At 51.9% G+C, this 27,982-nt stretch overlaps 1 protein-coding gene across 1 annotated transcript; it reads right to left on the bottom strand.

Moving 5' to 3' along the window:
* Nucleotides 1-56: 56 nt before the first annotated feature.
* On the bottom strand, nt 57-27,970 carry PI4KB (phosphatidylinositol 4-kinase, catalytic, beta). The gene is made up of 17 exons (XM_010565476.1): nt 27,950-27,970; nt 27,476-27,591; nt 24,316-24,451; nt 23,341-23,506; nt 23,079-23,175; nt 21,350-22,993; nt 20,240-21,209; nt 9,449-9,493; nt 4,805-5,032; nt 4,145-4,372; nt 3,835-3,944; nt 3,327-3,431; nt 2,500-2,623; nt 2,147-2,412; nt 1,872-2,004; nt 1,435-1,555; nt 57-661 (listed from the first exon to the last, which is right to left on the bottom strand). The coding sequence occupies exons 7-17, from the start codon at nt 21,179-21,181 to the stop codon at nt 480-482; spliced, it is 2,484 nt and encodes an 827-aa protein (XP_010563778.1). The 5' UTR covers nt 21,182-21,209; nt 21,350-22,993; nt 23,079-23,175; nt 23,341-23,506; nt 24,316-24,451; nt 27,476-27,591; nt 27,950-27,970; the 3' UTR covers nt 57-479.
* Between the last annotated feature and the right edge of the window lie 12 nt (nt 27,971-27,982).

Below are 27,982 nucleotides of genomic sequence, written 5' to 3'. Positions count from 1 at the left end.
AGTCACAGCAGACGCCAAAGGGTGGGGGCCAGGCCCCCCCCCCCCACCCCCCCCCCCCCGGTCCCAAACATTTCATGAGATTGTGGGAGAGTTCACAGGACACCAATGGGCTTAATACTGACGGGAGGAAGAGGCAGCAGCATGGGGGCGAGCGCTACCCCCACGTCCCAAGGCCCTTTGCTGGCTTTCACTGGGCCACCGCCAGACCCTGCGCTTGCATGACAGCAACGGTTACCGCGTGATCCGTTTTGCTTTGATTTTTCAGGAGTGGGTTTTTTTCCTGCTTCGACTGCTTCAGGTTTTTTTTTTCATTTCATTTTGTTGAGTCTTGGCAAAAGCAGCCCCAGGAAGATGCTGAGACTCGGCCTCTTTTTTTTTAGTGTCAAGGACCGAGACCTCTTCCTCGGGGCAAAGCTCAGGCCTGGGCCGGGCGTGGCAGCGGGCACAGAGCTGGTCTGGGAGAGGGAGGCCCGCGGCCATCACATGATGCCATTGGTGAGGTACTGGAAGCCATCGTAGAGCTTGGTGGTGATGGAGCGCATGCTGCCGTCCACCATCTGCTCGATGAGCAGCTGCAGCTGCTCTTCCGTCATGTTCATGTGAAACCGCTCCTTCAGGTTGCGGATGGTGCTCGAGCCGTGGAAACAGGGGAGCTGCGACCCTGCAGGGAGGGAGGAACAGGGTTTGGCGTGGGGGGGGGGGGGGAGGGAGGGAGATGGGACTGGGGCGAGCACAGCCCCCAAGGGCTTGATGGCTTCCATCCAGCATGGCTGTCGCTGGCTCTGAGGCTGGTTTGTGGCACAAGGATTTCCTGATAGCTGCCAGGCGGTGTCAGGGTTAGTCACAACCAGCTGCCACGGAGCACGCCACTGCCGCCGCAGCTGCGCCAGGAGCATTTATGGCCTGTTCCCACACTGAGGGAATGGCAACCCCCTTCCTTTGGGTGTGTTTTAGGCTTCCCTGGGGCACAATGGTGCTTGGCCAACGCCACAGGCACCTTTCTGCTCCCTTCCTGCTGCACAGCGCAGCCCAGGAACCCCCCACACCCTGCGAGATCTGAGAGGTAAAGGAGGGCTGGGGGACACACACCCTCCCTCCCCCCCAGGAAACACTCGCTCTGCTCAGACCAACCCACTCTGATCCATGCAGCGCTCACACCTCGGATGTAGCCGGGTGAACGCAGGAACCCCTTGACTTCACAGGATCCAGTGTGCCCCAACCCCCTTCCCTGAGCCAGGAGCTCCCCCTGCAGACCCCAGACCCTAGCAGGGCTGCCCAAAACCTGACTTCTCCAGGCGCTCTCCAAACCCCACGAGCTGTCCTCCGTGTGCTGAGGGTCACTGAGCCATTTTTGCATGATGCTCTATACAGCCTGGACCCACAAGTGGCACCTCTGGGGAAGACCCGGCTCTGATCCCCTCTGGATCCCCTTACCTTGCTGCATGATCTCCACAATCTGCACAACTTTATCCATGTGCTTCCGGGCAGCGATGAGACCCTGCAGCATCAGCATCTTGTAGTAGTTGAACATGTCCCCGTCCAGCCCACCCATCACCTGGAAGGGAGAGGCTGTATGGGTGGAGGCCAGTGGATGGAGAAGCTTTAGGACAACAGTGTGCCCTGAGCAGAGGGACTGTCAACAGGAGGGGCACAATGGGATTTTTTTAGGGAATTTCACTTCTCTGAGCCAACCCACACAGCAAACAGAGCGCCCCCCAGCTTTCAGCTCATCAGCTGGGTCCCAAGAGGAGCTCAGCTGAGGCTGCAGAGCTGGCCAAGAATTGCCACGGTGTCAACCCAGCTGCCAAGGGTTCGACTCTGCCACCCGACACTGGGATCACCCCTCACCATCACGTCCCCCGCTCACTTACATCCACAAATTCTGTGGTGAGTTTGAAGGCAGACGTCTCAAAGCCAAGATTCCTGGGGGAGCTGGAGAGGATAAACCCAAAATCGATGTGGATTATGTGTCCATCCGCATCCAGCAAGATGTTGCCATTGTGCCTGCGCGGGAGAGAGGAAACTTTCCATTAAACTTTGCAAGCACATACATGGCAGCACTCTCTGCTCCCAGGATTTCCCTGCTGTACCCGGGGACAAAATGACAAATCCTGGTAGAAGACACAGCTATGGCATGGGGACCCACCTGTCCTTGACTTGCAGTAGGTAGCACACCAGGCAGTAACCGGCACAGCTCTGCACAAAATTCCTCTGGGCTGTCAGGAAGGATTCGGTATTGTAATTGCCATGTTCCTGCAGGAAATAATCCAGCAGTGAAAGCAGGGATTGCTTCTTGATTTGGTGGATGGACACAGCATTCACAACTGGCTCAATCATGCCACTGTCGGCGGAGATGACGAGGATTTTGTATGGCTTGATCCAGAGTGGGACACGCTCCTGTTCCCAAATGGACTGTGGGAGAGAGCGACAAAATCCTTCAGGATCCAGGGTGGCCCCACGCAGCCATGGACCCCGTGGGCAGCCCCTCTCCCCTCTCACCTGCAGCTGCTTGAGGACCTGGAAGGCGAGCAGCTCCTGCCGGAGGTCATCCCCACACTTGACAATGACAGAGAGGAGGCGCCAGGAGGGCAGGTGGCCGTAGGGGGACCCTTCTCGGATCCTCCTGCAGGGAACGGGCAAGGATGGGAGCGTGAGGAAAGGGAGGGTGGGCAGCAAGTCAGCCTGGAGGTCTCCCATCAGGGGTTCGGGGGCAAGGAAAGCCTCTGGAGATGCAGCAGCTCTGCTCAATGGGTACTGCAGCAGAACGAGCTCCAGGGCCTAGGACTGCAAGAACTGCACATCAAGCCCTCACCAAACTATGGTGCAAATCTTACCTGAGCCACAAGCTGTCTCCGGGAACAGCAGAAAGGAATTGACTCTCCCTGAATCCCCCAGTCCCTCCATCAGAACTGTGTGGATAAGACTACCCCAAACCCATAGAGCCCAGAGGACTCTCCCTTTTGCTCAAGGAGAAATTTGGGGGTTGGACGTACAACTCTGATAGCAAGAACACGAATGAGTTTATTTTGGGACAGGCCAAACTCTTCTGACGTAAAGGATGCCTATAAATACCTGGTAAAGCCCCTCAAAGCCTAACCCAACAGCAGCAAATCTGCCCTGGATTTTCTCTCGCTGCCAGCACACCCACTGCTTGCTGCCCTCCACCTCCCTGTGTCCCGAGTCAACACACCCACCCTGGGGACGAGCAGGGCCTAAAGTCGAGGCCATGGCTGTTTACTGGGCAAATCAGAGAGCAATTTCCCTGGATTTCCAGGACGTACAAAGTCCCTGCAGCGCTGAGACCAACCCAGCACTTCCAGCCCTACCTGACTTTCTCCTGCCAGGGTTCCTTCAGGGCGACAGCAGATGGGTCCTCGGGGTCCCTCTTGAAGGAGGTGGGGGTGTGTGCCAGCTGCTCCGAGAGCCGCCGTCTGCAAGACAGAGCTTTTAAGCAGCGAAACCCATTGCTGAGGGAGTAAGTGGCATCACCACACACACCCAGAGCCTCTTTGATCCAAAGCACTTTACGAAGCTCATGGGTTCACCCCAAACCCCAAGCCAGGGCCACGTCCACCGCTTCACCAGCAGGGAAGATGCCAGTGGCTGAGCAGAGGAGGCTGCACCAGCCCAGAACATCTCTTATATGCTTCTATTTAGGGTTCTCATAAACTTCCACTGCCCAGAGTTTGCACAGCCCCTCCTTAACCCATGCAGATGTTTTTTCTCCAGGAATCCGGCAGAGAAATTTTGCACGCCCCCGCCTCTTTGCATCTGAACTCATAACCCACCCCAATAAAGCCACTGCCTGGGCTGCGCTTGCCATGCCAGCCTCACCTGATGTCTCCAGCAGCAATGAACACAGGCTCCCTGCTCTCCTGGCTGGTGATGCTGTCCACAGAGAACTGGGAGATGTTGTCACAGCTGTTGGTGTGAATCTCTGGCAGCTGGAAGGGGAAAGGTGTGAGAGGTGGGATGTAGTGGCTACTGAAGCGCAATTCCCACTCATCTTTTATCCCAGGCAGGACCTGGGTTGGCACTGGCTCCTCAAAGGGCCTTCCCGTCCTGCAATGCTGCTGCACCGGGTCCCGGCAGCATCTTGCAGCACCAGCAAGGGACAAACCCTGCCTGGCACCCCCGGCCTCACCTCCACCTGCAGCTCCACAATATCGTCCACGGACCAAGCCTCGTCATCATTGTCATAGTTGGGGACGGTGGTGAAGCTGCTGGTCCTCTGCTCGTGCGTGATCCCACACTCAGGGAGGTTCTCGGCCGAGCGGGTGCTCCGGATGCGGTTCTCGGGGATCCGAGCGGGCACATTCGCTGTGTCGAAATTGTCACATTCAAGTACTTCAACGTAGATTAAATAGGGAGCCTGCAGGAAGCAAAACCAAGCATTAGCAGGGCAGTCGCTGCAGGTGCCAGGCAGCTACAGGAGGCAGCATGATGCTCTCCGCTCTTGCAGGGTGTATGCTTTTCCTTTTTGGCATATGGTTTTTGGGGCAGAGCCGTGCTTTTCACTAGATGTGGAACAGTGCCCAGGGCAGGGCTGGACCTCCCAGAGACTGCTACAGCGCACGTTTCAGAGGACAGTTACTCTCAGGGATATGTCTTTCCCTCCCAGCTGCCTGCACAGAGCTCTCTCCCCATTGCTCCCAGCCCTGGAAGCACTAACACTACTCTTGGGACCCAGGAGATGTCCTAAGCACATGCTCAAAGCACTTCTTTCACTAGATGCCCAAACAAGGGCTGTGCACAGGACAAAAATCTGCCTTTCAAGGCAAAACTGTTCTCTGATCACTTGTACCTTGTCCTTGGAGTTGAGGACGACTGCCTGGGTGTGGGGCACCCGTACCACGTGATGGTCAAAGCCAGCCGTTGGGAGCCAGGCACGCGCCGGCAGCTTGTGGTTCAGCAGCGAAAGCTCTGAAATGAGCCGTTGGGTCTTCTGCTCTTTGGTTGGCAAAGTGGCCAGGCGCTTCCCGATGGCGATCAGGGATTTGATGAATTCTCTCTCAGGGGCGAGTCTGACAGGCTAAAAAAAGGTTTAGGGAAGGAGGGTGGGGGAGGAAAGTGTTATAAAGGCAGCAGGTTGATAAGACACCGGCAGTTTTGCAATCAGGCTCTGCAGTCTAAAGGCACTGGGATAAACTCCAGATAGAGAAGGAGGCTCTTCCCGTCCCACCCTCTTCCCTGCTCTTGGATGATACTTCCGTGACCGGAGAGCTGGGCTCATTATCTGGGAGCAGAGCAGGGCAGGATCAAAGCACTTTTTCCCCTGCTGCTGTCCTGTCCAGAAATCCTCCTCCCCAAAACTCTGGAGCTCATGTCCCCCCAAAACCCCCCGGGCCCCCAGGGCCACAGTGGCCAGGACACTGCAGCCAGCAGAGGGAGCGCAAATCAGCCTCATCCCAGGCTTGGTGTTGGGTGTTTTGTTGTATCCTCATCCCGAAGCCTCAATCCTGGCTCAATTCAACCATTTTGCAAAGATCAAACTGCGATTCGGGAAGCCCCTTACACCCAGGAGGCCCCCCACACCCCGCAGCTTAAGTCAAGCTCTCTGCTCGACTTTTTCAAGCTTTTAAATCAGAACAACAAACGATTGCAGCTGATTTTGCCATTTAAGATGCAGAATTAAACTTGCAAAGTGTTTACTGTACAATCATGCTGGAAATGCACATGCAAGGAGCTACGGAGCATGAGAAAAGGAAGCAAAGGAAAACATCAGAGAGCCAGGAATGGCTGCACGGCAAAATAAAGGGATGGTAAAAAGAGGAGAAGGATCAGTCTGGTGGTTCCCTTTTGGGAAAGGGCAGGTGGGAAATCATTTGTATCTGTAGTCCACGTCAAAAATCCTTCCAAACTCAGGGGTAAGTGCTGTCCTCTCCTCCACCATGCTCTGCTCTCCTGCCCACTTTGCTAGCGAGCGCAGCAGAGGCATCCTCAGGACAGGAGGAAGCATTTGCACAGCATCTAAGCCAGTGATATCGCTTTCACCTACCAGGCAGAGGATAAATATTTAAAACCCTGCACCAGCTGATGCTCCGTCCCCCAATGGGTTGGAAAGTGCCTGGTCCCAGCCGGACCCTGCTCTGCCTTGGCTCCTGCTACCCAGCCCACCCTGCGCCCCAATGCTTCCTTGACCTCCGGGACCGTTTCCCTCAACTGCATTTAATCCAATTTCTGCAAAGAGCAGAACAATATTCAACAGACACTCTGCTCCTTCTGACACCTCTTCCCTTCTACTCCCATCAAACCCCGATGGCTGCGATGTCCCTGCTCCTCTAAGGGCCTTCTGCTCTCTGGCCGATGCAGGTTTCCAGATTTGGCACTCAGCTGATAATGTCCCCAAAACAGCTCTGTGACCCCTCACCCACTCTGAGGTCTCTGTGCATTACTTGTCTCGGCAGAATAATTTAATGACAGAGTCACTGGTGAGAATTTGGGATTGTGGCCAGGCAAGGAGGTGCCCACATGCAGGAGCAGATTGCAAGCAAAGTCCTCCTGATTCAGACTTATATCAATCGGCGTATTGCAAGCACAGGCATTTTTTAAACCCCTTCTTCTCCAGGGATCCCAAAGCACCTCCTGATGCATCTTCTCCCAGTTTCACAGTGAGCGGAGCAAAGCTGTCCCGAGCCTGGGAGCACCCTGCCGCCTCCGTGACCCATTCTGCACCTCTGATGTTCATGCTTCAGTTGAGAACCTTCAGGTCTCAGCTCCTCCCGCCTGAAACACATGGCTGGGAAATGTCTTCCCCATCCCACTGCGCTCCAAAGGCATCCCACTGAGCTCTGCTCCGGTCTTTGGTGTTATCGGGGGACTTGGCATGGGAAGTTTCGCATCCTGTTATGGAGAAGCAGCTTTGGAAACGGCATCAGCTGAACCGGGGCTGTCCCTGGCCCAAGCCATCACAGGAAACGCTGTCTCCAGCCTCCCCAAAGAGCCTGTCATGCTGAAGCTGGGCGGTGGAGAGCTGCTTTTGCCCCGGCTCATTAATATCAGGGTCCTGAAGCCAAGCAAAGAGAGAGGACGGGAGATGCTCTTCCCTCATCTGACCACCCCAAGGATCCTTCTGTTGCTCTGAGCCAACATAAGTATTTACTTTCTATCATTAACTGTCTACCACAGCAAAACATTTCACTGGCAGGGCTTTGAAAAAAAAAAAATTCCTGCTCTTAAATTAGGCAGGGCTTTGTGTTTATGTTTTGCTAAGACACACTCCAGGAGCATCTTTCTCCCCACGTGATTTAAAACACTTCCCAGGACTGGGCAGGGACAATGATACAGATGTGTTTGTGGCTAAAGGACTGGCAGAGGAGGGAGACCCAGCTTCGGCCGACAGCTTCAGAGTGGTGCTGGAGGTGTCATGACATGGCGAATGGGCAAGGCTGGTCCAGCTCCGCACAGCCATCTCATCTGGGCAGTTTTGTCTGGGTGAGGTTTAAGCATCTCAAAAAACAGGGGGGTTAATCTGGGACGCTTTCCAGCCTCAGCTGCCAAAGTGCTTTCTGCTGTTCTACCTACCTTTACCCTGACATCCCACCTCTCCCCTGCTCAAACCACCACAATTTGTCATTTCAGAGCTTTATACAGCAAAGTTGTGGCAACCCCCCATTTCTGCTGTCCATGGTCATTCGCTCCACAGGAGTGAGACCCACCTGATCTACTCAGAGTTGGAAACTACTCAGCAGTGCGGAGCAGGGCTGCTACCTGGTCCCTTTAGCTTAGCTGCCTGCCAGGAGGATTTCAGCATCAGCGCTGATAACCGATACCTGGCATGATTTATAAATGCCTTGACCATTCAGCTCAGTGCAGGTGCCTGCAGCAGGTTGCTAAATTTGGCATAAATGCTTGCAAAGAGCCTCAGCTGCTGCAATAACCATCTGCTGTGGATAAACAACCTGGGTGTGCAAAGCCCGGAAGAAAAGGTCTCCTGCTACATGGGAGAGGAATAGGCACTCACTACCACCCGGCCCCAGGTGATAGCAAGATGGGTAACGTGGTCAAGGCGGATGAGGCAATGGCAACAACCATCGCCGCAGCCCAAGGACTGCAAAGATGCTTCTGTGATGTCCTGGGACTGAGGAGCCTCAAGAGCTCTACCAGTGCCAAGCCTCAAAAAGCCAACAGAGGAAGAGATGTCACTGCCTTTGCTGGGAGGAGCAGGAGGGGGAAAAAAAATAAAGCAACTTAAGTCAGGTTGGGTGGCAAAATGAGACTCAGAGCCTGGTGGCCTACCTCCCACCCAACCACCAGCACCCACAGCTGCCCGAGCATCCTACTCTCCCTTGCACCTCTTAAAAAGAGTGGAGTTGGAGGAGTTCTATAAAAAATGAAAGGAGGAGTCTCCATTGGGGTGGGCTTAGGGGTAAAAGCCTTGTGCCTGGTGTCTGTCCATGACTGCAGCATCAATGTCCTGCCTGCTTTCCTGCCCCCACCATGCCATGCATAAAAGGTGTGAAAATTCTCCCTCTGAAGGGAGAGAGGGACAAGAGCTGGGTACGTGTCAAATAACCCTTTATAAAGGCTAAAGAGGCTGGAATTCACCATACAAACCCTGTCCTGGAGGATGGGGGCTACGCAAGGCACGGCTGCCAGGTTAAGTGGTTTTGATCATGGACTACATATTCAATATGTGGAAGCCCACTGGGAATCCCAGATGGAGAACACACACCCACCGGCAGGAAAACAACACAGATGAGGAAGATGCTATTGATTAAAAAAAAAATATAATGAAAAAGGCTCATTTTGAAAGAAAAATGCTCTATTAGGGAAATGCTGGGTTTTGATTGAAAGACCAAAGTTTAACACACAGAAGGGGAAAAATAATGATTCGTGGAAAAAGCAAATTAAATCCCATCTGGCAGAGAACTTTTAAGTAAAATTCAAGGAAACAGCATTTCCTCTTTCATCTGCGGACGCCGCCACGCAAAGGTCAGCGACTGCTCAGACCAAAATCGGCAGCATCAGCCAAGTCCCTCCCCTGCCTCCATTTGTCGGTGGTACGAGGGTTTTTCTCTCCCTCGCTGCCTTTTTGGGGGGGGGGTGGGGAGCAGGGAATGAGCACCCAGGGCACCCCCCAGCCCCTTGGGGTTTTCTGCTTTATTTTAGCCAAACTGGTGCAAGCAAATTTGCCCAAAGCTCCCTTTCCACAGGTGTTTCGCTGAACAAGCAGGAAATGTTCAGACGAAGCTGGCACCGCCACGACCCCAGCTGCTGTGGCACGAGAAACGGCCAGCACGGTGCCAGCGGCGGTGGGGAGAGATGCTGGCTTTGCCCTCGCTGGGGGCTCAAGCGGTGCAGACATTGGGGGCGGATGGCTGGGGACCAGAGCTGCTTGCGGTGCATCGCTGGGTGCCAGAGTTTAGTATTTTCGTGGCAGAGAGGAAATGCTGCTGTCGCGGGGAAGGCAGGCAGCCCGGGCGCAGGAACGAAACGGGCCACTTACGGGAGAGAATGACTTATCAAGACTTTCCGTACTCGAGGAGAGCTCCTGGGAAACGGAGGAAAGGGGGTTTGTTGGCAGTTTTGGGTGGTGGTGTTTGTTTAAAAGGAGAGAGAGGAAGGAGGGAAAAGGGGAGAAAAAGCAATAGTTTAGCTCCAGGTTCATAACGATCACTTTTCATTTAATTATTTTTTTTTCCCCCACCCCATCATAATTTTGCTGCCTTTTACTCTTGGATAGGAAGCAGCACCTAAACTGACACGTGATCCTTCCAGAGTAACGCAACAACAATTTCACGGGTCTAAACCAGAGCCTCCTCTGATTGAGGCTGCTTATGGTGGTACCAAACAGGGAGCAGGGCTCACAGCTCATCGGCAGATCCTACCACTAAACGCCCATAAAATCCCCACAGATTTTCCCCATTTACATCCTTGAAAATATTCTTCTACCCCAGAAGCATAACTAAGGTTTCAGCTCTGACTTTCTTGGCTCAAATCAGCTGCAGAGGCGGGAGCTGCTAGGGCAGGCAGGGATGCTCGTGCTGATATCTGCCCTGAGACCAGCCTCTCTCCATCAATAAAACACTTTATTTTTCTCTCCTGGACTCTAGTTTAGCCTCTAATTTCAGCGGATAAAATTAACCCCATGAAAACTGTCCTAAAAATTAAAAACCCCAACAATTAAACTATTTTCAAGTTGACAAGACCATTTTCATCAGCAGAGGGGTTATTTTATGAAGCGGCATCCCTGTGCAGCCAAGCAAACCTTGCGTACTACGAGCACGAGCCATCAACCACATTTTCCTGCAGCCACCAAAAGCTACCCTGTGCATCCAACCTAACAGTGATTTCCATCTCTATCCCAGATGTCCCATGATTTCAGCAGTGCCATGCTTAGAGCCCATAAATCCTTTATTTTCATGCCAAAAAGAGATAAAATGGAGCTTCACACTCTTAAGAGCGGTGTGTAATTGGTTTTAAAATTCACTTCCCCAAAAGAAACAAACAGGTTTGGGTTTAGTATGTTAATTAAAGGGATACGCTAATTCCACCAGGCTTAGTCTCACCATAAGAAATAACAGCATTTACATTAATCTCTTCTGCGTGACCACATAAAAACCCTAACAGTGCTGAGACCCCACAAGGCTCACCAAGAAAAAAAAAAATACCTGGAGCCCAGAGGCTGCTCTGGGCTCACGTTGCTGCCTTCCTTCACAGGCACCAGACTCATTCCTGTATCTTAAATCAAGATATCAACACATCTATCAGATGCACTTTGCCCAGTTCAACTCCCATTAAAATAAACGCGATTTCAGAAGCTCATCTTCTCATAGCATTCATACATCTTCTGCTATAAAGCAGATCTCATGGATGATCTGGTCTGCTCCTCCTTCATCTCTGGTAGCCATGAGCCTGGCACCTGCCAAGCTGAGCCAGGGCTAGACCCTGTCCCCAGTACATTTTCAAGCAGAGCCTATTCCACTAAAGCTGTGCCAGTCTGCAAAAATTGAGGGTAGTTTTCAAATTCCTCTCGGATTTAGGACCCAAGCTCCCAATTTTCATTTGAAAGTCTTAAATCAAGGTTACACACAACTTGTCCAGCGCAGAGGCATGCCCTCTCCTTTGACATGCACAGCCTCTGCTCCCCAACTGCTTCACAAGCGGCACCTGTGATGACATTAGGTCTTCAATCTGGCTGGAAACTTTTAAAATTGCTTTTTTCAACTTTATCAAAAAATGCCGGCTCTGAAAATTGCAACTCTTGACTACAGGAGGTGGAGACAACCCCCCATGCAGGCATCACGCAGCTCAGCAAAACCTGCTGTTAAACCAAAGCCCTTTGGTGAATTTGAGGTGTCAGTGCATTAACACGTCTAAATGAAGGGTCTACCTTCAAAACAAGGCAGGAATTATCTACTTGCAAAGTGTACTGAAAAATACCTGCAACACTGGAGCAGAAACAGCCATGCTCGGGACAGCACCTGCAACAGCCTCCCCATGGAGATGGGCATGCCGGTGTGAACCATCACGGAGTAAGAAAGATGGAGCTCCCACTGCCGTGTCCTAACTCTCCAGGCAAACCCACAGCTCAGCCCGTTAAAGCTTTGCTCTTCCTGGAGACAACCTACAGCGTTGGCAGTTTCTAAGCTGAGCCAGGCAGCTTCCAGTTTGCATGAGCCCAAAACCACCGAAGGCGCCCGTATCAATATGGACTCTGATCTCCAGAGGTTACTCGCACTGGGATTTTGCCGATTTCTCCCAGCTGCGGTGTGATGCACAGCTGCCAAAACCAGGGGTGTGTTGCACGGTACTGGGAAGCTGGCACGCTGCCGCCCTGTCGGCCTCATGCTGATGCAACAGGGGTTTGCACCATCATGCAGAAAAATGAGTCAGAGATGGCCCCGGGGGAGCAAGGCGAGTTCCTCCAAGGTTCAGCTCCGGGTCTGTCATTAAGCTGCTCCCCAGATGGAGCACAGCCGAGACCTTGGCTTTTTAACCTCCTCTCTGGGAAGGCTTCAGTATCTGCTGTGGTTCAAATCACCTGCTCGCCATGCCAGGCGTGAGCAACAAAACCTGCTTGCGGCACGAGGCCTGGATCCAGAGAACAGGAATAACAAACTTGGAGGGGGAATTAAGTGCATCTTATTTTTTTGCTTAGCATGTAACCCTCTGACATAATCTCAGCAGCTCCTGACATGTTCGGAGCCTGCTCTTCCCCACCTGCCTGCGCTTCCAGCAATGTCATTTCATGGGCAGCTTCGCTCCCCAGCTCTGAAGGACAACAAGCTGCAGGGGCAGCAAAAGCTGGGGCAGAACTTGGCCTAAACCCACTTGCTTCACCCAAAGGATAAGGCTGCAGAAGGACCCGCTGCAGGCCCCCAAAGGCTCGGTCATTTCCTATTCCCCCATGTTCATCACAGCACGGCTCTGGTCCGGGCACAGCAGGGTAGCCGGACCCACTGGCCACCCAAGGAAAGACATTTTTGGGGATTCTATTCGATTTCTGACGATTTCCCCAGTGAGGTCAGGTACTTTTATGGCAGGCAGCCAGCAAACTGAAATAAAAAAGTGCAATAGGGAACACAGCTCATTGTGCGAGCAGACCCAGCAAAGTTTGGGTTCCTCCAGATGCATCCTACATCCCTCAAAATTTCCTCCCCCTCCAACAGCTCCAGCCACCCCAAAGCTTCCTGCCACACCTTGACACCTCGCACATCCCCTCACTGGTGACCCGGGAGGGGCTGCTTCGGCACAGGGCATGCTGGCCAGCCTCGGCATGGGGCACAAACCTCCGCAGAGCAGCCGATTCCACAGAACATCAAGAAACTCGGCACATTTCTGGCTTCTCCTCTCTGCGGCATTTGGTCGATGCTTCAAAAAGTTGCTGCTGGAGGAGACAAGGATCACACGAGACTCATTTCCCTGGGAAACTGGGCTGGAAGGAGCAGGAAAATGAACCACATTCAAAGGGTGCCAGCAGCACGACTCCTGTCCCTTGCAAACTCGACATATGGATGAGCCATTTGCCAAGTGCGGGCGAGCTTCCAGATCTGTCACTCGGGAAACAAAAAGCCTTGAATGTTTAATACCCTGGTCTCAGCTGAAATGTAGGTGCAAAGCGGTGTTTACGGTCAGCCGTGGCCATCACCTGCTCCTTCCCCATTGCCTATCGCTCCGCCCTGTGCTCAGGACAAGGCTTATCTGCAGCCACCATCTCTGCAGGGTTTGCTTTGAGGTTTTAAGGCTAAAATTCTTGGTCTCTCTTAAGATATAGGAACATTCAGCACAAGTTTCTACCCAGTAAACACATACTGTCATACCGATAAAAATAACTTCAACTCTCTTTGTAAAGAGCTCGACAGTGAGCTCAGCACGCCTTAGCCCCAACATTGCTTTTGCCTCCACAAATCCTTTGCAGAAGGACTTTCCTACCTGTTATAAAACTAAACCAGGTATTATGGATGGCAGTGTTTTATATCTTAAAAAATAATTTAAAATCAAGACAGCTTTTGAGAGGCAAACGCCTCACCAACCCTGCTTGTATTATGGGGAAATGTAGAAGTTTTAGCTAAAAGACAAACCAGGATGCCTAGAGGAGTCAGACTTTGCAGCTTGAGTGACTGCTATCACTGTGGTCAAGTGGAAACCTAACAGGCAAAGGGATGTCCTACCAAATCCAAAGGGAGGATGCAGAAGAGATGCAAAACCTGCCAACTTGGACCCATCCATGGGACCGTGGAACACCTGGCAGCGCCGCCCTCACAGCAATTTGCCATGACAGCATTGAAAGCAATTCTCTGGTAGCCACACTGCTGTTATCACAGCAGAGAAACAAGCTCTACCAGAAAAAGCACCTTTGCCAGCATCGCTGAAGGTGCAATTCCAAAGGTAAAAGGCCGACGCTCCTCCACTCCCCGACTGGCAAAGGCAGGGCAGGGACGTAAGCTAAAAAGTGAAAGACTGGGGTCAGACACGTTTGGCAACCTTGAATAAAACGCAGCTTTCAAATCCAGAAGTTGCCTTCCAGCGCACACGCTCCAATAAGCGACTCTGTGCAGAAACGCAGACGTAAACAGATTTGCATATAAACCCTCGCTGCTGTTTCTCAAGAGAACACTGATGCTGCTGTTAAAAAAAATAAAAACCCCACGCTGTGGGCAGCGCTCACGTCACGTGAAAGCTTTGCTCTTCCTCCACCACCCACCCACACGCAATGGCTCCAAGTTAACAGCGAGGCGCTGGCATTTAAGAAGCTGCCATTTCCAGTGCTCCCTTACCGGCAGCCAGCCTAGATTCTTAACTGATTATTCAATTAGCAGCTTTCTAATTAAAATTTTTTTACTTGACTAGTGGAACCAGTTCAGCCAATCATTTCTGTTCGCACTGAGACGCAAGTCTGCCCGGCTCTTTCCACCATCAGCCTGGCTCTGAGCAGGAGCTCTGTTCAGGCTCACAGCTAAAGCAAGCTGTTCCCATTTAAAAATAGCTGATTTCAATCCAGTTGGTCAAAAAAAATAATTAAAAAGCTAGTTTTCCCCTCCTGCTCTGCATATTTTGAACCTTGATCTTAGCTCACGACGGGATCCGAGACATGAACCCTTCTCTAAGCAGACAGTGTGATTTATTCTTCCCACCTCCAAGGCTTCAGGAGTTAAAACACTGGTGGGAGGCAGAGTGGGGCATGGGGAGCATCCTCCCTGTTTCATCCAGGTACAAGGTCTCAACTATAAAGTTTGACGCGGTGCCCTAATATTAAAATTTCTTAAACTCCAGGACTCGCCATCACGGTCCCGGATTTCTCAGCACCATCAGCGCTGCACCCTGCCACGCTGGCAGGGACACCGGGGTCAAATTGTGGAGCATGGCTTGCAGGGGAGATAAAGGGCTGAATGTTGGTAACTGGTGCAAACCCCAGGCCGCCAGATGGGAAAACTGGGGAGTGAAATAGCTCACCACCAGCCTCAGCTTTAACTCAGACTTGTGGGGTTTCATATTTGAAAAGTATTTTCCAAAAGCAACAGCCCTATGAGAAATGCAAAAAGGTGCAGCAGAGCAGCAGTGCATCCTGGGCACATTCATCCCTGAAAATGCCAACTCAGCCAAGCCCCGGCTCAGCTCAGCTCGGCTCAGCTCAGGGGCACAGACCCCGGGGGGGTCCTTGTCCACCCCTAGAGAGGTGTGGGAGGTGAGAGCACCTGGTTTAGGTGCTGCCATCACTGGTCAGCGCCTGCTGAGGAGGAACCAAGGCAAAGGCATTTGCATGCTGCAAAGGCAGCACAACCTGTTTGTGCAACAAATCCTCCAGGGCGGATGCTGGCAAGGACTCATTGCACCTTTACAGCAAATCCTGTTGGGTTTACGGAGGAGGCATCATTAAAAACCAACCACCCCAAAGCCAGCAACGCTTGAGTTTTGTAGAGCTAGGTAAAATGAAGGCGATCAGACAGCAAGGTGACTTTCTCTGCTCCAAGTTCAGCTCTCCCTCACCCCAACAGGTACCTCTAGGTCAGCTTGAGATGTTTCTGGTAGCTTGGCCCAGACATGAACAATTTTACTGAACGTTAAGCAGCTGCTCTGCCCTGGGTGAGGTTTTGTTTCCAGGTTGCTGCCTGCAGCCCTGCCAAAGCCCTGGGCAGCCAGACACGATGTCCCACCCATGGCCAGCTTCCGCCCCAATGAGGTTTCACCAGCCACGCAGCCCAACTCCACCATATTTCTGCCCAGCAAGACCAACTTAATGGCACTATTGCGCAACCAAAGGCACCAGCAGGATGAGCTTGTGCTGCAGACAGCAAGGGTCCTGTCTTAGAGGTTTAACATTTAAACAGGCAAGAAAGAAGTAAAGCATCCCCACTGCACAGTGCTGGGACGCCAATCTGCCCCCATGTCTGCAGCATGGGGATCCCAGCCACAGTCTATCCATCTTCTGGCATGCCAGTGGACTATGCAGCCAAAGATACCCAACCACGGCATCTCAGACCATCTCCTACGATGAAACACTTATCAGTGCTCCCCTGGTTTCCAGCATGAGCATCAGGTTACAGCAAGTTCCTCCCTGCCAGGTCTCAAGCTGCTCAGGTGAAAAATTCAATGCTGAGCAGCCCCAGCCAGCACTTTTAATCTACTCTTTGTCTGTAAATGGATCAGAGAACAGGACACACCTGGATTCTGGCAAAATACAACCACCACCCTGGATACCAGAGCTGGAAGAACAGCTGAGTCCATCCACCTCAAGCTGGAGGGACACAAGACAACATGAGCGGCTTTTCCTTTGCATGCCTTTGTATTAATTGAAAAGTAACAAATGCAAAATAAATTTATACCATTAGAACCCTATCATGGAATTATGTTATGGATGCATAACCCGGGGGGGGATTAAAAACCCACAGTGCAAACGGCACTTGAAATAAAACCTCTCCTGCCCATTATTACGGTGGTTATGCAGCATGAAGTGATAACTGGAACATAGACCTCAGCGGGAAGAATTATTCTCTAGAAACAAAGCGCCACAGCTGCAGGCAGCTGCGGGGGAAGGGACAGATTCATCCCAGGGGTGACTACTGACTTTGCTAAGAGCTGTGTGTGTCCCCCCTGCCCCTGCTCTAAAACCAATGCAGACTTTTTTTTCTTAAGTAGCATTAATACCCGCTTTGGGTCTGACTCAGCTAATCTGGGAACAGCAGGTATTGGAGCCCCTCGCAAGGACCAGCAGCAAAGGACAGAGACACCTTTAAGAGCCTAGAAACAGGGAGGACCTGGCACCATGCTTCAAGGAAGATGTGGAGCAACAGGCAAAGGTCCAGAGGAGAAATAACACCACAGAGGTCTGTAATAGGTGACCTACGGGAAACATAGAAGAGGCCAAAAGCCAAAATTGTTCAGTGGAGAGAAGATTGATGGGACATGGGAAAGTAACCCCAAAGTTGTTCAGTGGAGAAAAGACCGATGGGAAAATAATGCAGCCAGACACAGAGGGATGCTGCAGAGAAGGGAATGTGGTGCCACCACCTCCTCAGTAGAGCTAAAAAGTGGCTTTGGCCTCCGGTAACAAAGGGGAGACAAAGCCTGGATGTGAGAAACTGTAACCGGGAAAAAGCCTGGATGTAAGCCCTACAGCAGGCTGCAGAGCCTTCGGCGCGGGCAGAGTTTGCAGGACACTTCCACAAGAGTCTTTCAGGGACGGGTGGGACATACCTGCCTTCTCTGTACCACTCCTTTCCCTGCACCACTCATCTCCAGCCCTGTCCTCTACAGCTTGTATTTCAGGTCTATGCCCACCTGCAAAGGCACCAGCCCAACACTTCGGCTTTTCCTCCCTACTGCTCTTCCAGACTGAGTTTATTCCATTTCTCCTGCTCTTCAACAGCCTCCAGCCATAGATCAGAAACAGCCAACTTCTCCACAAAGCCTCTTCTCCATCCTCCACGACCGACCCCTGGGCCCAGCTGATTTGACTCCATCTGCACCAGACAACAAATTGTCCATGTTCATTCCCCAGCTCCATGTTTGCAGTGCACAGAAATGCTGCATTAGCAATACAGAACTGCTGAAGAAGTGTCATGATTTACCCTTGGCTGGGTTATATCTGGCTTTTTTTTTTTTTTTTTTTTTAAGACATTGGAAGGAAAGACACAGCTGAACCCTGGAGGAGTTTGCAGGCTGAGGCCAACATGAGACCAGACACTGCAGGCAGCGCTTGATAAGGAGATTCAGGCATTACAGCCTTCCTTAATCTAGACAAATGACTTCTTGCTTTTACATTTGAGTTTTGCAACTTTTTGCAAAGAGAGAAACAGAAGTTTCTCAGGAGGTGCAGCAGAAGCTGCAGAAGCAGGTTCCCGACCCACACTCGATGGCACAGACACCAGTGGCAGAGACACAACAGTATAAAGGGAATAAAGTAACTCTCAGATGAGCACAGATGAGGTTTTATTGCTGTAAAATCTCTATTTTGAGAAAGCCTGCGTAACAAGGTAAGGGCTGATGCCAGCACAACACAATTCAGACATCTGCGGGTTTCCTGGACCAAGCAACTTGTAGATTAAAATATCTTAAAGTAGATTAAAGTAGTGAATTCCAGAGTTTGCTGGAATTTACACCAGACCTTCCCGGCCCCACCACCACCCGGCCAGCTCCAGGGAAGCTGCTTTTTGCAGGGGATTGCTGGTTTCAAACAGGAGGCAAAAACATTCAGCACTTAAAATAATACAAGTCCAGGAAGCTGGTGGGGGATATTTGGAGACCAGGAAAGTTCTTACAGCACCTCAAGTATCCCTATTGCTGTGCACCATTTAAACAGCTTGCCCGGCCTCTGGATCAAAATACGTTTCAAACATTGCCAAGAGAAACTCTTTGCAGCGCTGCTTTCATCCATCATTTATGTAAAGCTTCGGTTTCCATTATTCAAGCAGCTGCAGCCAGCATTGACCAGAGAGACCTCGGCGCATCCTGCTCTCCATCAGTCGGTTGTTTTCCACCAAGCAGCCAATGGGCAGAGATATGAAAGATTTCATTTACCCATCAGCAAATGCTGCGACCCCAGCTTGCAACTGGGTTTTCACCCAAGAACTGCAGGGAGCAGGACAGGGTGGTTTGTACTTGAAACCCACCTGGATGACTGCTGCTTCATGCCTCCAAAACCTCTTTCCAATCCCTATCCAAAGAAGCCTTCCCCAAGTCCAGCAGAAAGGCAGGAGACCACGCAGCCCCTTCCAACGATTTACAACCCAGTGCGGAACTGAGGGAAAGGGGGAATCTCAGGCAAGGCAGGAAAGCCAAGAAATACTCCACCGTTACGAAAACAGTCATGAGATCTTGAATGTCTAGACGGAGCTGCGGGGAAGTCTGCTTTCAAGGTCTCATCCACACGAGGCACAGGGATGACCCAGAAAAGGAGCTGTGTGGAGTCTGGCTGATCTGCCTGGGTGCCAGGTGAATGGCTGCTGAAGCCCCATCGGGACCGAGCCTTTGATACTGTGGTTTTACGAGCCATTTCCGAGCCTGCTGAGCCATCCCTGCTGGAGAGGTGAACCACCTCCCTGGGGGAGCATTTCAACTTCTTGAGTTCTGGAAGAGGCATTGCTTTTCTCGGATTTGGTTAGCACTGCTCATAAAATTTGCATTTAGCACCAGCTCACCTCCTCCATCCTCTCCCACTTGGCATCACCATCTCAGGCTGATGCTTACGCTAAAACCCATCAGCTCTTCAAAACAAAGCAGCAAAATAAAAAATTTCCATTTCCAGCTCTTTTCCCTCCAGCCTCACATGCCCACTACCAAGGATGCTGCTCATCCTTTTGCTCCATAAGTCTCTGCCAGCAGATGTGCGAAATGAATAATTTGCATTTTCTTTGGGAGAAATCCCACTCAAGCAAAAACGCTCACTCTCCAGTGACCGTGCACCGATACTGCAGCTCAGCACCAAAGCCAAAGCAACTTTGTGGCGATAACTTTTCAACACTTAAACATAAATGCTGCAAAGCCCACAGGAGCTATTTGGGTTTGGAAGACACAGAACGCACATATGCCTCAGTTCACCTATTTAATTGCTGTTTGCTTTGGCATTAAACTGCATTAGTGCCCAACGCTGGAAACTGGAAGCGTCCCCTCCACGCAACCCACCCCCTCCAGCAGGGAAAACCTGGCTTTCCACTGTCTTGGAGCTGCGAAAAGAGGTCAGAAATCCAAAGCAGAGCTTGGCACAGGGCAGCACCTGCAGACAAATCCCACAGCTGCAGCTCGCAGCCCTACAGCCAGAAGTGTGTGTGCATGAGAGGCTCGTTTTGGCCAGGGCCCTAGGACAGTGGAGCTGATGGGTTTATCTGCTCTCCTTCTGCTCCCAGCTCTCAGCTGCCTGGGGCCTTTGCTGCCTGCGAAGAAACCTCACCATTGCTAAATCTGAACAAGTTGGGACAAGGAGAAAACGAGATTTCCAACAGCAATCAGATGGCTGCGGATTGCAAAACAGAGACACCATCCGGGTTGCCCAAATCGTGCGGGAATTCAGCCGTGTAGGAAGCGACTCAGTCCTCCTGACCCAGCTTTCTAATGCCCTCCCTTCCCGTCACACCAAGAAAACTCCTCCTCTGGAGCCCCAGCACCCTCAAGCGTGACCCACCGGTGTGTGTCAGTTTGCTTAGACACACAGGAATCAAAACTTCAATCATTTGCAGCAACTAGGACAAAAACATTCTGCGGTAAAGGAGGAGCTATGAGATGAGAACCAACTGCACGAGCACAGCCCTGGGGGCATCCCTTCCCAGGCAGGCTGAGCCTTGGAGAGCCCCAACATTACCTCTTCCTCGCTCTCGACTTTGGGATTGCTGGCTGTGCGCTTCAGATTGCTGCTCAGGCTGATGGTAACGGTGGCGTCCGACTTGGACCTCTGGTGAGTTCTTTTGGAAGGAGACAGCCCCATATCGGGGGCTGGGCTCAGCGATGGCAGCTCCCTCTTCTTGTAAGCTGGCTTCAACTCGTCTGAAAGGATGAGTTTCCGCAGCTTGGTCCCGCGGGAGTGTCGCTGAGTGGAGATGTGCATGTCCGAGGAGTAGGCGCCCAGCAGCAGGGCACACTGCAGGGAGAAATTGATGCTCTGCCGGCAGCGGTGCACGATGTATGGCTTGATCGCATCTCCCACGTCCTCGTCCATGTGAATGTACATATTCAGCAGCTGCGGCAGGTAGAAGTCCACTTCTTCGTTCCTAAAGCAGAACAACCTATTCCCAATGTAAGCCTGCACACCAGGTTCCTTTGAATTGTACAAGTATGAAATGGCCATGGAGATATCAAAGAGTTTGGATTCAAAGAGCCGGAGGAGCCAGGACTGCTTAGCAGAGTTATTCTTCTGCCGCTTCCGGGCAGTTTTCACTGTGTTGGCCATGGTCTCGTCCTCCTCCTGGATCTTGGAGGCCGTGCTGGGCGGATCATCCAAGCACTTGATTTCACAGCCCTCCCTGATGTCTCCATTGGCCAAATCCACCACGGTCCGTGGGGCACACTCTGCCTCGCTGCCATCAGCCGGTTTTGTTAAGCTGTCGGAGGAGATGCCATGCATCAACTTGACCTTCTCCAGGACCTCTTCGCAGGCTTTCTTTGCCACCTCGGGGTCGATGACCGCCAGCTCCCCAACACCTTCTGTGATGACGCTGAGAGACGTCCCGCCATTTCCTTGGGGCGCTGAGCTGGGCGCCTGGTCCAAGCCTGTCCCTCGGGCTGGGTCTACAACAGAGTCTCCCATAGCAGTGGCAGGTCTGCACGCTTCAAAGCTGAAAGAAAACAAGACAAAAAGAGTCAGGGACACAATCTGTGGAGTAGACCTGCTTCCAGCCTGAAGGTGGGAAAACAGGAATCCATGCCAGGATACACCTCAAGGGAAGCGAGAGCTGAGATGAGGTTTGGTGCAAACCTTTTCAAAAAGCCTTTGTCTAGAGAGGGAAGGTACCCCAGGCCAACGCACACAACACAAGCTGGCCCAGTGCAACGCCAAGCTAGTCATGTTGGGTTTTAAAGGTCTTCTCAGTGCCCCTTCCACTCAGACTTGAAAGAGAGCTGTAAGCATCTATCCGCCGTTACACAAAATTTCCCTGTTACTATGACGATAAAAAAATTAGGCAAGCCAAAAAGAGGAGGGGGGGGGGGGGGGGCAGAAATCAGGTTGCTTTATGCTCACCACCCCAAAGGCATTCTGCAACGCTTGGGATTAGAGGGCCACAGGCTGGGTGGACCCAGTGGCTCTGCTTCTTGCTAGCAAAGATGAAGTTTATCCCCCGTGCTCAGCTTTTGCTCCTTTAACCTCCTTTCGGGACGGAGGGTGAGGGTGGTACATGGCACTTTGATGGTGAAATCCCGCGCCGGTGCCGGGCGATGGGTGAGCAGAGAGCTGGAGCAAGAACCAAGTTTGTTGCAACAAGGTCCCTGTTTTCAAAGTCCAGATGCCACTGCCCAGATTACGTATCCTCACCAATGATTAGCACTTAATTACGTTTTAAAAAGAAGATAAATGAGGGATTGAACACACTTCCTGGTTTCCCATCTCGATAAAAAGAGCAGTGGTGCATCTCTGTGGATAACCAGAAAGAATAAAGAAGGCCAGTGCCAAGTGAAATTGTCCTCTAAAAATAAAATAAGGCACTCTATTCAATCTAACATCATTACTGCGGCTCTGACTGCTTCCCTTTATTGCTCATACGCTACAACAAGACAGCTCGTGATCAGCAGAAGGGCACAATGCCTTTTACAAATGTTAAGCACTGCAAGCAGATTGCCAATTCCCTCCTGCCTTTCACGTCCAGCACGGTGGAAAAAATTACTGTCTTTGGAAAAAAAGTTCACTGAACCATTTTCTGCCTGTCTGTTCCCCCAATGACCCCCAGCCCCTTTTGCCTGCAGAAGCTGTGCCGGCAGGTTCTTGCAATGAGATATTTCCCTGTTAATTTAATGACCTTGTTTTATCTGTTTATTTTTACAAGTCATTACAGCTCCCGATGTGGGAGAAAGGGCCAAGGAAACCCACAGCATTTCTTTCTAAATATTCCAAGCGAGTAAAAATGAGGTCGGTGTGTCCAGATGCAAGCACCACTTCCCAGAGACCGGTTTCTTCCTCTTGTTTTCAAAGCACTTAAGCTGTAACTATGAGGTGAAAAAAGGCTGACCAAAGTTCAGCAGTCTGAACTGATATGAATAGCATCTTTCATCCCGTCTGCATGGCAGTGACACACAACGTTTTCCTCTGTGCTTGCCATTCCCTTCGGTACAAATCCCGCATGCTTCAAATATTTGTGGTCATTAGATCCTAAAGACCCTGGGAGCTGAAGGAAGTTGTTTTTCCTTCTTAGTGAGCTCAGCCTTGCCCCACAAAAGCCCAGACGATCTAATTTTTAGCTTAACACCACGCCAACAAAAACGAGATCCTTCGGTGTAACTCGGCAAGGCGGGATTTGGAGAGGCACGGAGTGGAGCTGGGTCCAAGGAAGAGTCGCACAGAGCTTCGCTTGTGCCAGCACTTCTGGGGTCCTTCAAACGTTTGCATCAAGACAACTGGGATTACAAACTAATGAAAAATAAAAAAATTCAGTGGTGGCATCTGCCGGAGTCCCGAACATGGCTGCGTGGCCACACGCCAGGTGCAGAAGTACCTGCAATCCCAGGCAGCTCGGTCACCCGCAGGGGGCCTTCCGAGCCCCGACTATTTATCTGATGCACGGAAATGCTTTTGACATCCTCCTTGCTGGGCTGTAGAGGGAGAAAAAGTGCGTAGGATCCCGTTAAACCTCCCTCCCCATAAACACAGGTCATGCACGTGAAGCCTGGTGCAGTGTGACGGCACACGCTACAATACTGGACGTTATACCTCCTCCGTGTCCACAGGAGAGGCTAGATCCGACCTGACCTACTCACGCAAGGTATCCCGATGACTCCGAGGCACCCGTGTTACAGTCACCACAAGCAGAGTCGCTTCCACCGCCAGCACAAACTCCCCGATCCTTTTGCTACCTTCATGCAGCCAGCCAGGCCTGGAGGAGCCCCATGCACCAGAGAGGAGACATCCGGACAGAGCTCGCAACTGCTGAGTGGGTTAAACTTGGATTAAGGAACTGCGCAAGATAAATCCACCCACGGGCCTGCAGGGTTACCTCTGCACCGCAGGCACGGCTTTGAAATCCGTGCATTGCTTTTTTTTTTTTTTTTAAATCAGTGCATTGCTTTTTTTTGTTTTTATTATTAATATTTTGCTCTTCAGCTCCCCCCCCGACACTTACACAGCCGCCTTCTTCGGTGACATCCCAGCAATGGGGCTGTTTGGAGCCCGCCAAGGACATGTCTCCACTCCTAGCGCTCCCTAAAATCCCAGCGAGGGAATTCACTCCCTGCCTCCTGCACCTCTCTGCATTTTTCCGTGATTCACATCACCATTTGTTAAACATACCACAACGTACTATTTACCTCTCGAGGCTCAGCATAACTCCCCTATTCCAAATCGCTGGTCTCAACAGGGATAAAAACCCCATCAGCTGCACACAATGAAGCAATCCAGTCTGGAAAACAGGCTGAGCTGAATTCATGTGGTTCATCCTCCACCCACAGCCATAACGGGCCAAGTTTCTCTCTGGTGGAATGGCCCTGAAGTCGGTGATTAAATACAAAATACAGGGAAGCCCCTACTAGCACAGAAACTACCGCTGAAGCAGCCGCATGTCAGTGCAGTGATTCAAGAGCATGGTTCCTTCAGGAAGGGACAAAAGCAAAGGGAGATCTACAGGAACAGAGCCGTGGCTTTACAGGAAAAAAAGAAAGAAAAGTCTTGCTCCTGCCTGACTTGAATAAGAAATATTAGCCCTGGCAAAAACCCAGGAGGACAGGATGAAGCCTCACCAAGACATCTGGTCTCTATTACGCTGCATTACTTTTTGTTTTGCTCAGCACTGAGGGCCTTCGACATCTTGCTGTGCCTTCGGGAAGGCCACAGGAGTTGGGATGGGTGCAGAAAACATCACAGCAGTGCTGGAGGCTGGAGAAGGATGCACTGTCAGTGCCCCTCATTACGCTAAGGGGAGAGCCCCTGCTCCTCGGAATGCCCCTCTGGACCTGCTGCAAGCAGAACAACTTAATGCAACTCATTAGGTGATAGCTTAGAGGTTGGGGAAACTGAGGCACAAAGGGACTGTGACTGACTCTGCTCACGTGGGGGAGATGGGCAGCATGCTGTGAACACCACTGAAGAGAGGACAAATAATTCTTCCTGGGGGACGCTTCACCCTCTTTCAAGTCCAAAAGGCCTTTCAGGAGAGACTCGGCACCAACACAGACAGGGTCCCACCTGTTTTTCGCACTTGGCTGAAGCAGATTCAACCTCTGCACAGCACACAGGTCTCACTCCGCTTAAAAAAAAAAAAAAAAAAAACCACGTTCCAGACATCGCCTGAGGACAAACTCTGCTTGTAAACTTCCCCTGCTGCACACGGGCACTGCTTGGGGACTTTCCTCCCATGGAACAGCACCGCTTCCATCTTGAAGGATGCACATCATGGAGCACACAGCAGAGGGAAAGCAAAAAAGGTGAATTTTCAAGGAAATGGGCAACGGGAGGCCCTGAGCCAGAGACTGAGCAATTGCTGCCACCACAGACAGACAGCAGGGGCTCCTCCATCCAATGCAACCACCCCGCATCAGGCCTCGGGATGGAGCAGCCTTTGAGAGCCTCTACTTGGGAAACAGAACAAACACAGGACAAGTGCAGCTCCTCTCACCTGAATTGGTGCCTCAAACCAGTATGTCAAAGCCCTGACACACCGGACCAGCAATTTTCTTAACAAAACAGCAGTTATGAGCAATGCTCTGCTGGAAGAAACAGCATCAGCTAAAGCAGCCGCCGTGGGTGGCCTGAGCTCGCTCACACTTTAGCTCCATGACACACAGCTCCTAAAAGCCATCGTGGTCCCCAGCCCAGCGGCGGGGCTCACGGGCTCAGTGGCAGCACAGCACCACTTGGCTCCTCCAGTAGGATGGGATGCAGGAGCGCTCTGCTCCCGTTCAGCCTCACCAAGATGCTTTTGCTGGAAGGACTCTGCATCCCGGTGCCGAGCTGTATTTGGCCAAGCCTGTGTCCCCGAAACAGCAATAACCCTGGGGCTCTCACAGGCCAAACAATGACTTGCCCCTAAATTTGGAATAAAATAAAAGCCATGCTGCAAGAAACGCAGCAGGAAAATTACAAACTACACAACACATTAAATAATGGCTCTCAACGCTCCTCAGCCTCTTGGCTCCTTAAGGGAGACACCACTAACTCCCTGCTCCTAATGTCCATCCACATCAAACCATAATTTGTCTCTGTGGCATCCTTCCTCCCCCACTGTAGAGCAATGGTCCTGGCGCTGCAGAGGGGACAGAGGCGCAGGGAAGAGGGAAAGCTGCAGCCTGCCAGCCCCAGAACCGCACCACCAGCACTTCCTTCATTCCTTCCTCCTCCACAAATGATACAGCCCCACGGGAAGGAGTTAGTTTATGAGCAAATCACTGGATTTAACTTCCCCATTTAAAAAAAAAATAAAATTGTGGGAGCGCTAAAATCTCTCTCACCTCTGAGAGATGCTGAGAAGTGGCCCAACCCTTTGGAAAAGGCTTCTTCTGCTGCAACAAGCATCGATTCAGCAAGGAAGCCCTTCACAAACCCACTCCATGCATACCACAGTGGTGGCTCATCCAACATGTTACTCACACAAACACATCCAACCTTTTGTCCTCTTCCCTCACACCTCTCTGCCCCTGACAAGTGTTAATTATGATCCCTGAGCAAGGGAGGACAAACTCTACCATCCCAGCAACCTGTTTCTGAGCACACCAAACCCTTAAACAAGCCACGCTGGCACAGCCACCATGGGAAGTTTCCTCCTCCCAGTGCTCACAAGGTACTTTGTGCCTGAACGTTCCCACATTCGTTTAGATATGTAAATTCACTATTTCAAGCTGCTGTTGTTACCCACAGTCACGTCTGAGTCTTTCTCTAAACCATGACTTGAAATAAGCTGTCTAGATGCGACAGAAAACAGGAGAAAAGCAGGAGCCCACATCCCCGGCTCAGACTCCAAGAGCAACTCCTCTGCTGCCGATCCAAGCACGGACCCTGAACTGCGTAATGACAAATCGCCTATGATTTAAGGAGCACATGGCCGCGGCACAGACTAAAATCCCATTCAGATTTGCAAGCAAGAAGTCAGAGACTATTATCTCCGTCGAGCAAAGACTGCAGGCTGACTGCAAGAGCAGATCCCTCGGCATTCGCACAAGTTGACGGCTGCCTCCAACACAGCTGCCGGTTCACACAGAGGGTGATGAAGTCCCGAAGGGGAGTTAAAAAACCTCAGAGGCGCTGAAAAGCCTCTGCTCTTCCAGCCAGCGCTGAGAGCAGGACGGCAGCAGTGCTGGGTGAAAGAGCTGGAAACCAGCGTTTCCACCCAAATCTGCACCCAGTTACTTCCCCACAATGCTTCTCAAAGTTTCACCCTGGGTTAAAGAGAAGTAGGGGATAGCAAAGTGATTAAATATTATTATTATTTATCATACCTAAAGATACTGTCAACTCGAACCAGAAGTTTCAGGGGGGAAAAAGCACTGAGGGATTACTAACTATGGCAAACACACATATCTTGACAAACCACTGCTCAGCAGCCCACCAACTGAGCGTGTTACATAACCTCTCCGGTCTTTAAGTAGATATTTTAGGCAATTACAAAGCGCGAGGGGCACCAGATGGCTTGGGGGAGGGGGGGTGGCAAAGCCTAGTCAGAAATGACAATAACGGCATGGAGAAAATCAGCTGAAAAAGTCTCTGAATGCGTTCTTGCGACACTTCTCCAGCCGGCTGGCCTAGGCCACGAGCCCGGCTGCATCCCTGAGGGGGGCTGTGATTTCGGGCCAGCGCCGAAGCCAGAGAGGTTGGTGTCGTTCCCACCGGCACAGTGGGATTTAGGGAAGATGGTTGGCAAAGATTATTGGCTGCGTCCCCTGGAAGGAGAAGGAGAAGCAGCGGTACCTGGTACAATCCCATCCCGCACGGCCGTGTCTCTGGTCTGGGATGCCAACGGATGGGGCAGCGCGGGCGGCTCATCCTGGGCAGCGGCTCTGCGGGGCTCCGGGGACAATCAGCTGCTGCTGAGGGAGGGAGTAAAGGAACAAAAAAAAAGAAGAAAAGATGATTTTCCTGCTCGACGAGGCGCTGCCCTCCGGGCCCGCAAAGCCCCGGCCCGGGGCGGGGGGGGGGGGGGGCCCGGCCAGCCCCGCTCTACCCCCGCGGCCCGGCCGGGGAGCAGGAGGCGGCTCCCCGGTGAGGGGCGAAGACCGGGCCCACCGACTGACCTCCCCGAGCGGCCGCCATCCCTCCCTGCCTCGCCGGGGTGACGGTTCCGCCGCGCCCCGTGGCCGGGGGACCGCAGGAGGCCGCAAAAGGCCGCGGGGGGAGCCCGGTCCCTCCCGACGCGGGGTCTCCCGGTACCGGGGCGGCGCTCACCTGCGCGGGGCCGGGGCCGGGACCGGAGGCGGA

The sequence above is a fragment of the Haliaeetus leucocephalus genome, unplaced genomic scaffold (genome assembly GCF_000737465.1).
Source record: "Haliaeetus leucocephalus isolate CR32 unplaced genomic scaffold, Haliaeetus_leucocephalus-4.0 Scaffold193, whole genome shotgun sequence".
In the NCBI taxonomy this organism is placed as follows: Eukaryota; Metazoa; Chordata; class Aves; order Accipitriformes; family Accipitridae; genus Haliaeetus; species Haliaeetus leucocephalus.
Note: the sequence above shows the minus strand (reverse complement) of the source record. Positions and strands in the feature narration are given on the sequence as shown.

Bases quoted from the DNA above. Each gene is read 5' to 3' on its own strand.
- PI4KB (XM_010565476.1), bottom strand. From the start codon at position 21,181: ATGGGAGACTCTGTTGTAGACCCAGCCCGAGGGACAGGCTTGGACCAG. The intron at 5,033-9,448 runs GTAAGTGGCCCG...ACCTTTTTTTAG, and splicing joins TTGATAAGTCATTCTCTCCC to CCTGTCAGACTCGCCCCTGA. The intron at 662-1,434 runs GTAAGGGGATCC...CCCTCCCTGCAG, and splicing joins TGTGGAGATCATGCAGCAAG to GGTCGCAGCTCCCCTGTTTC.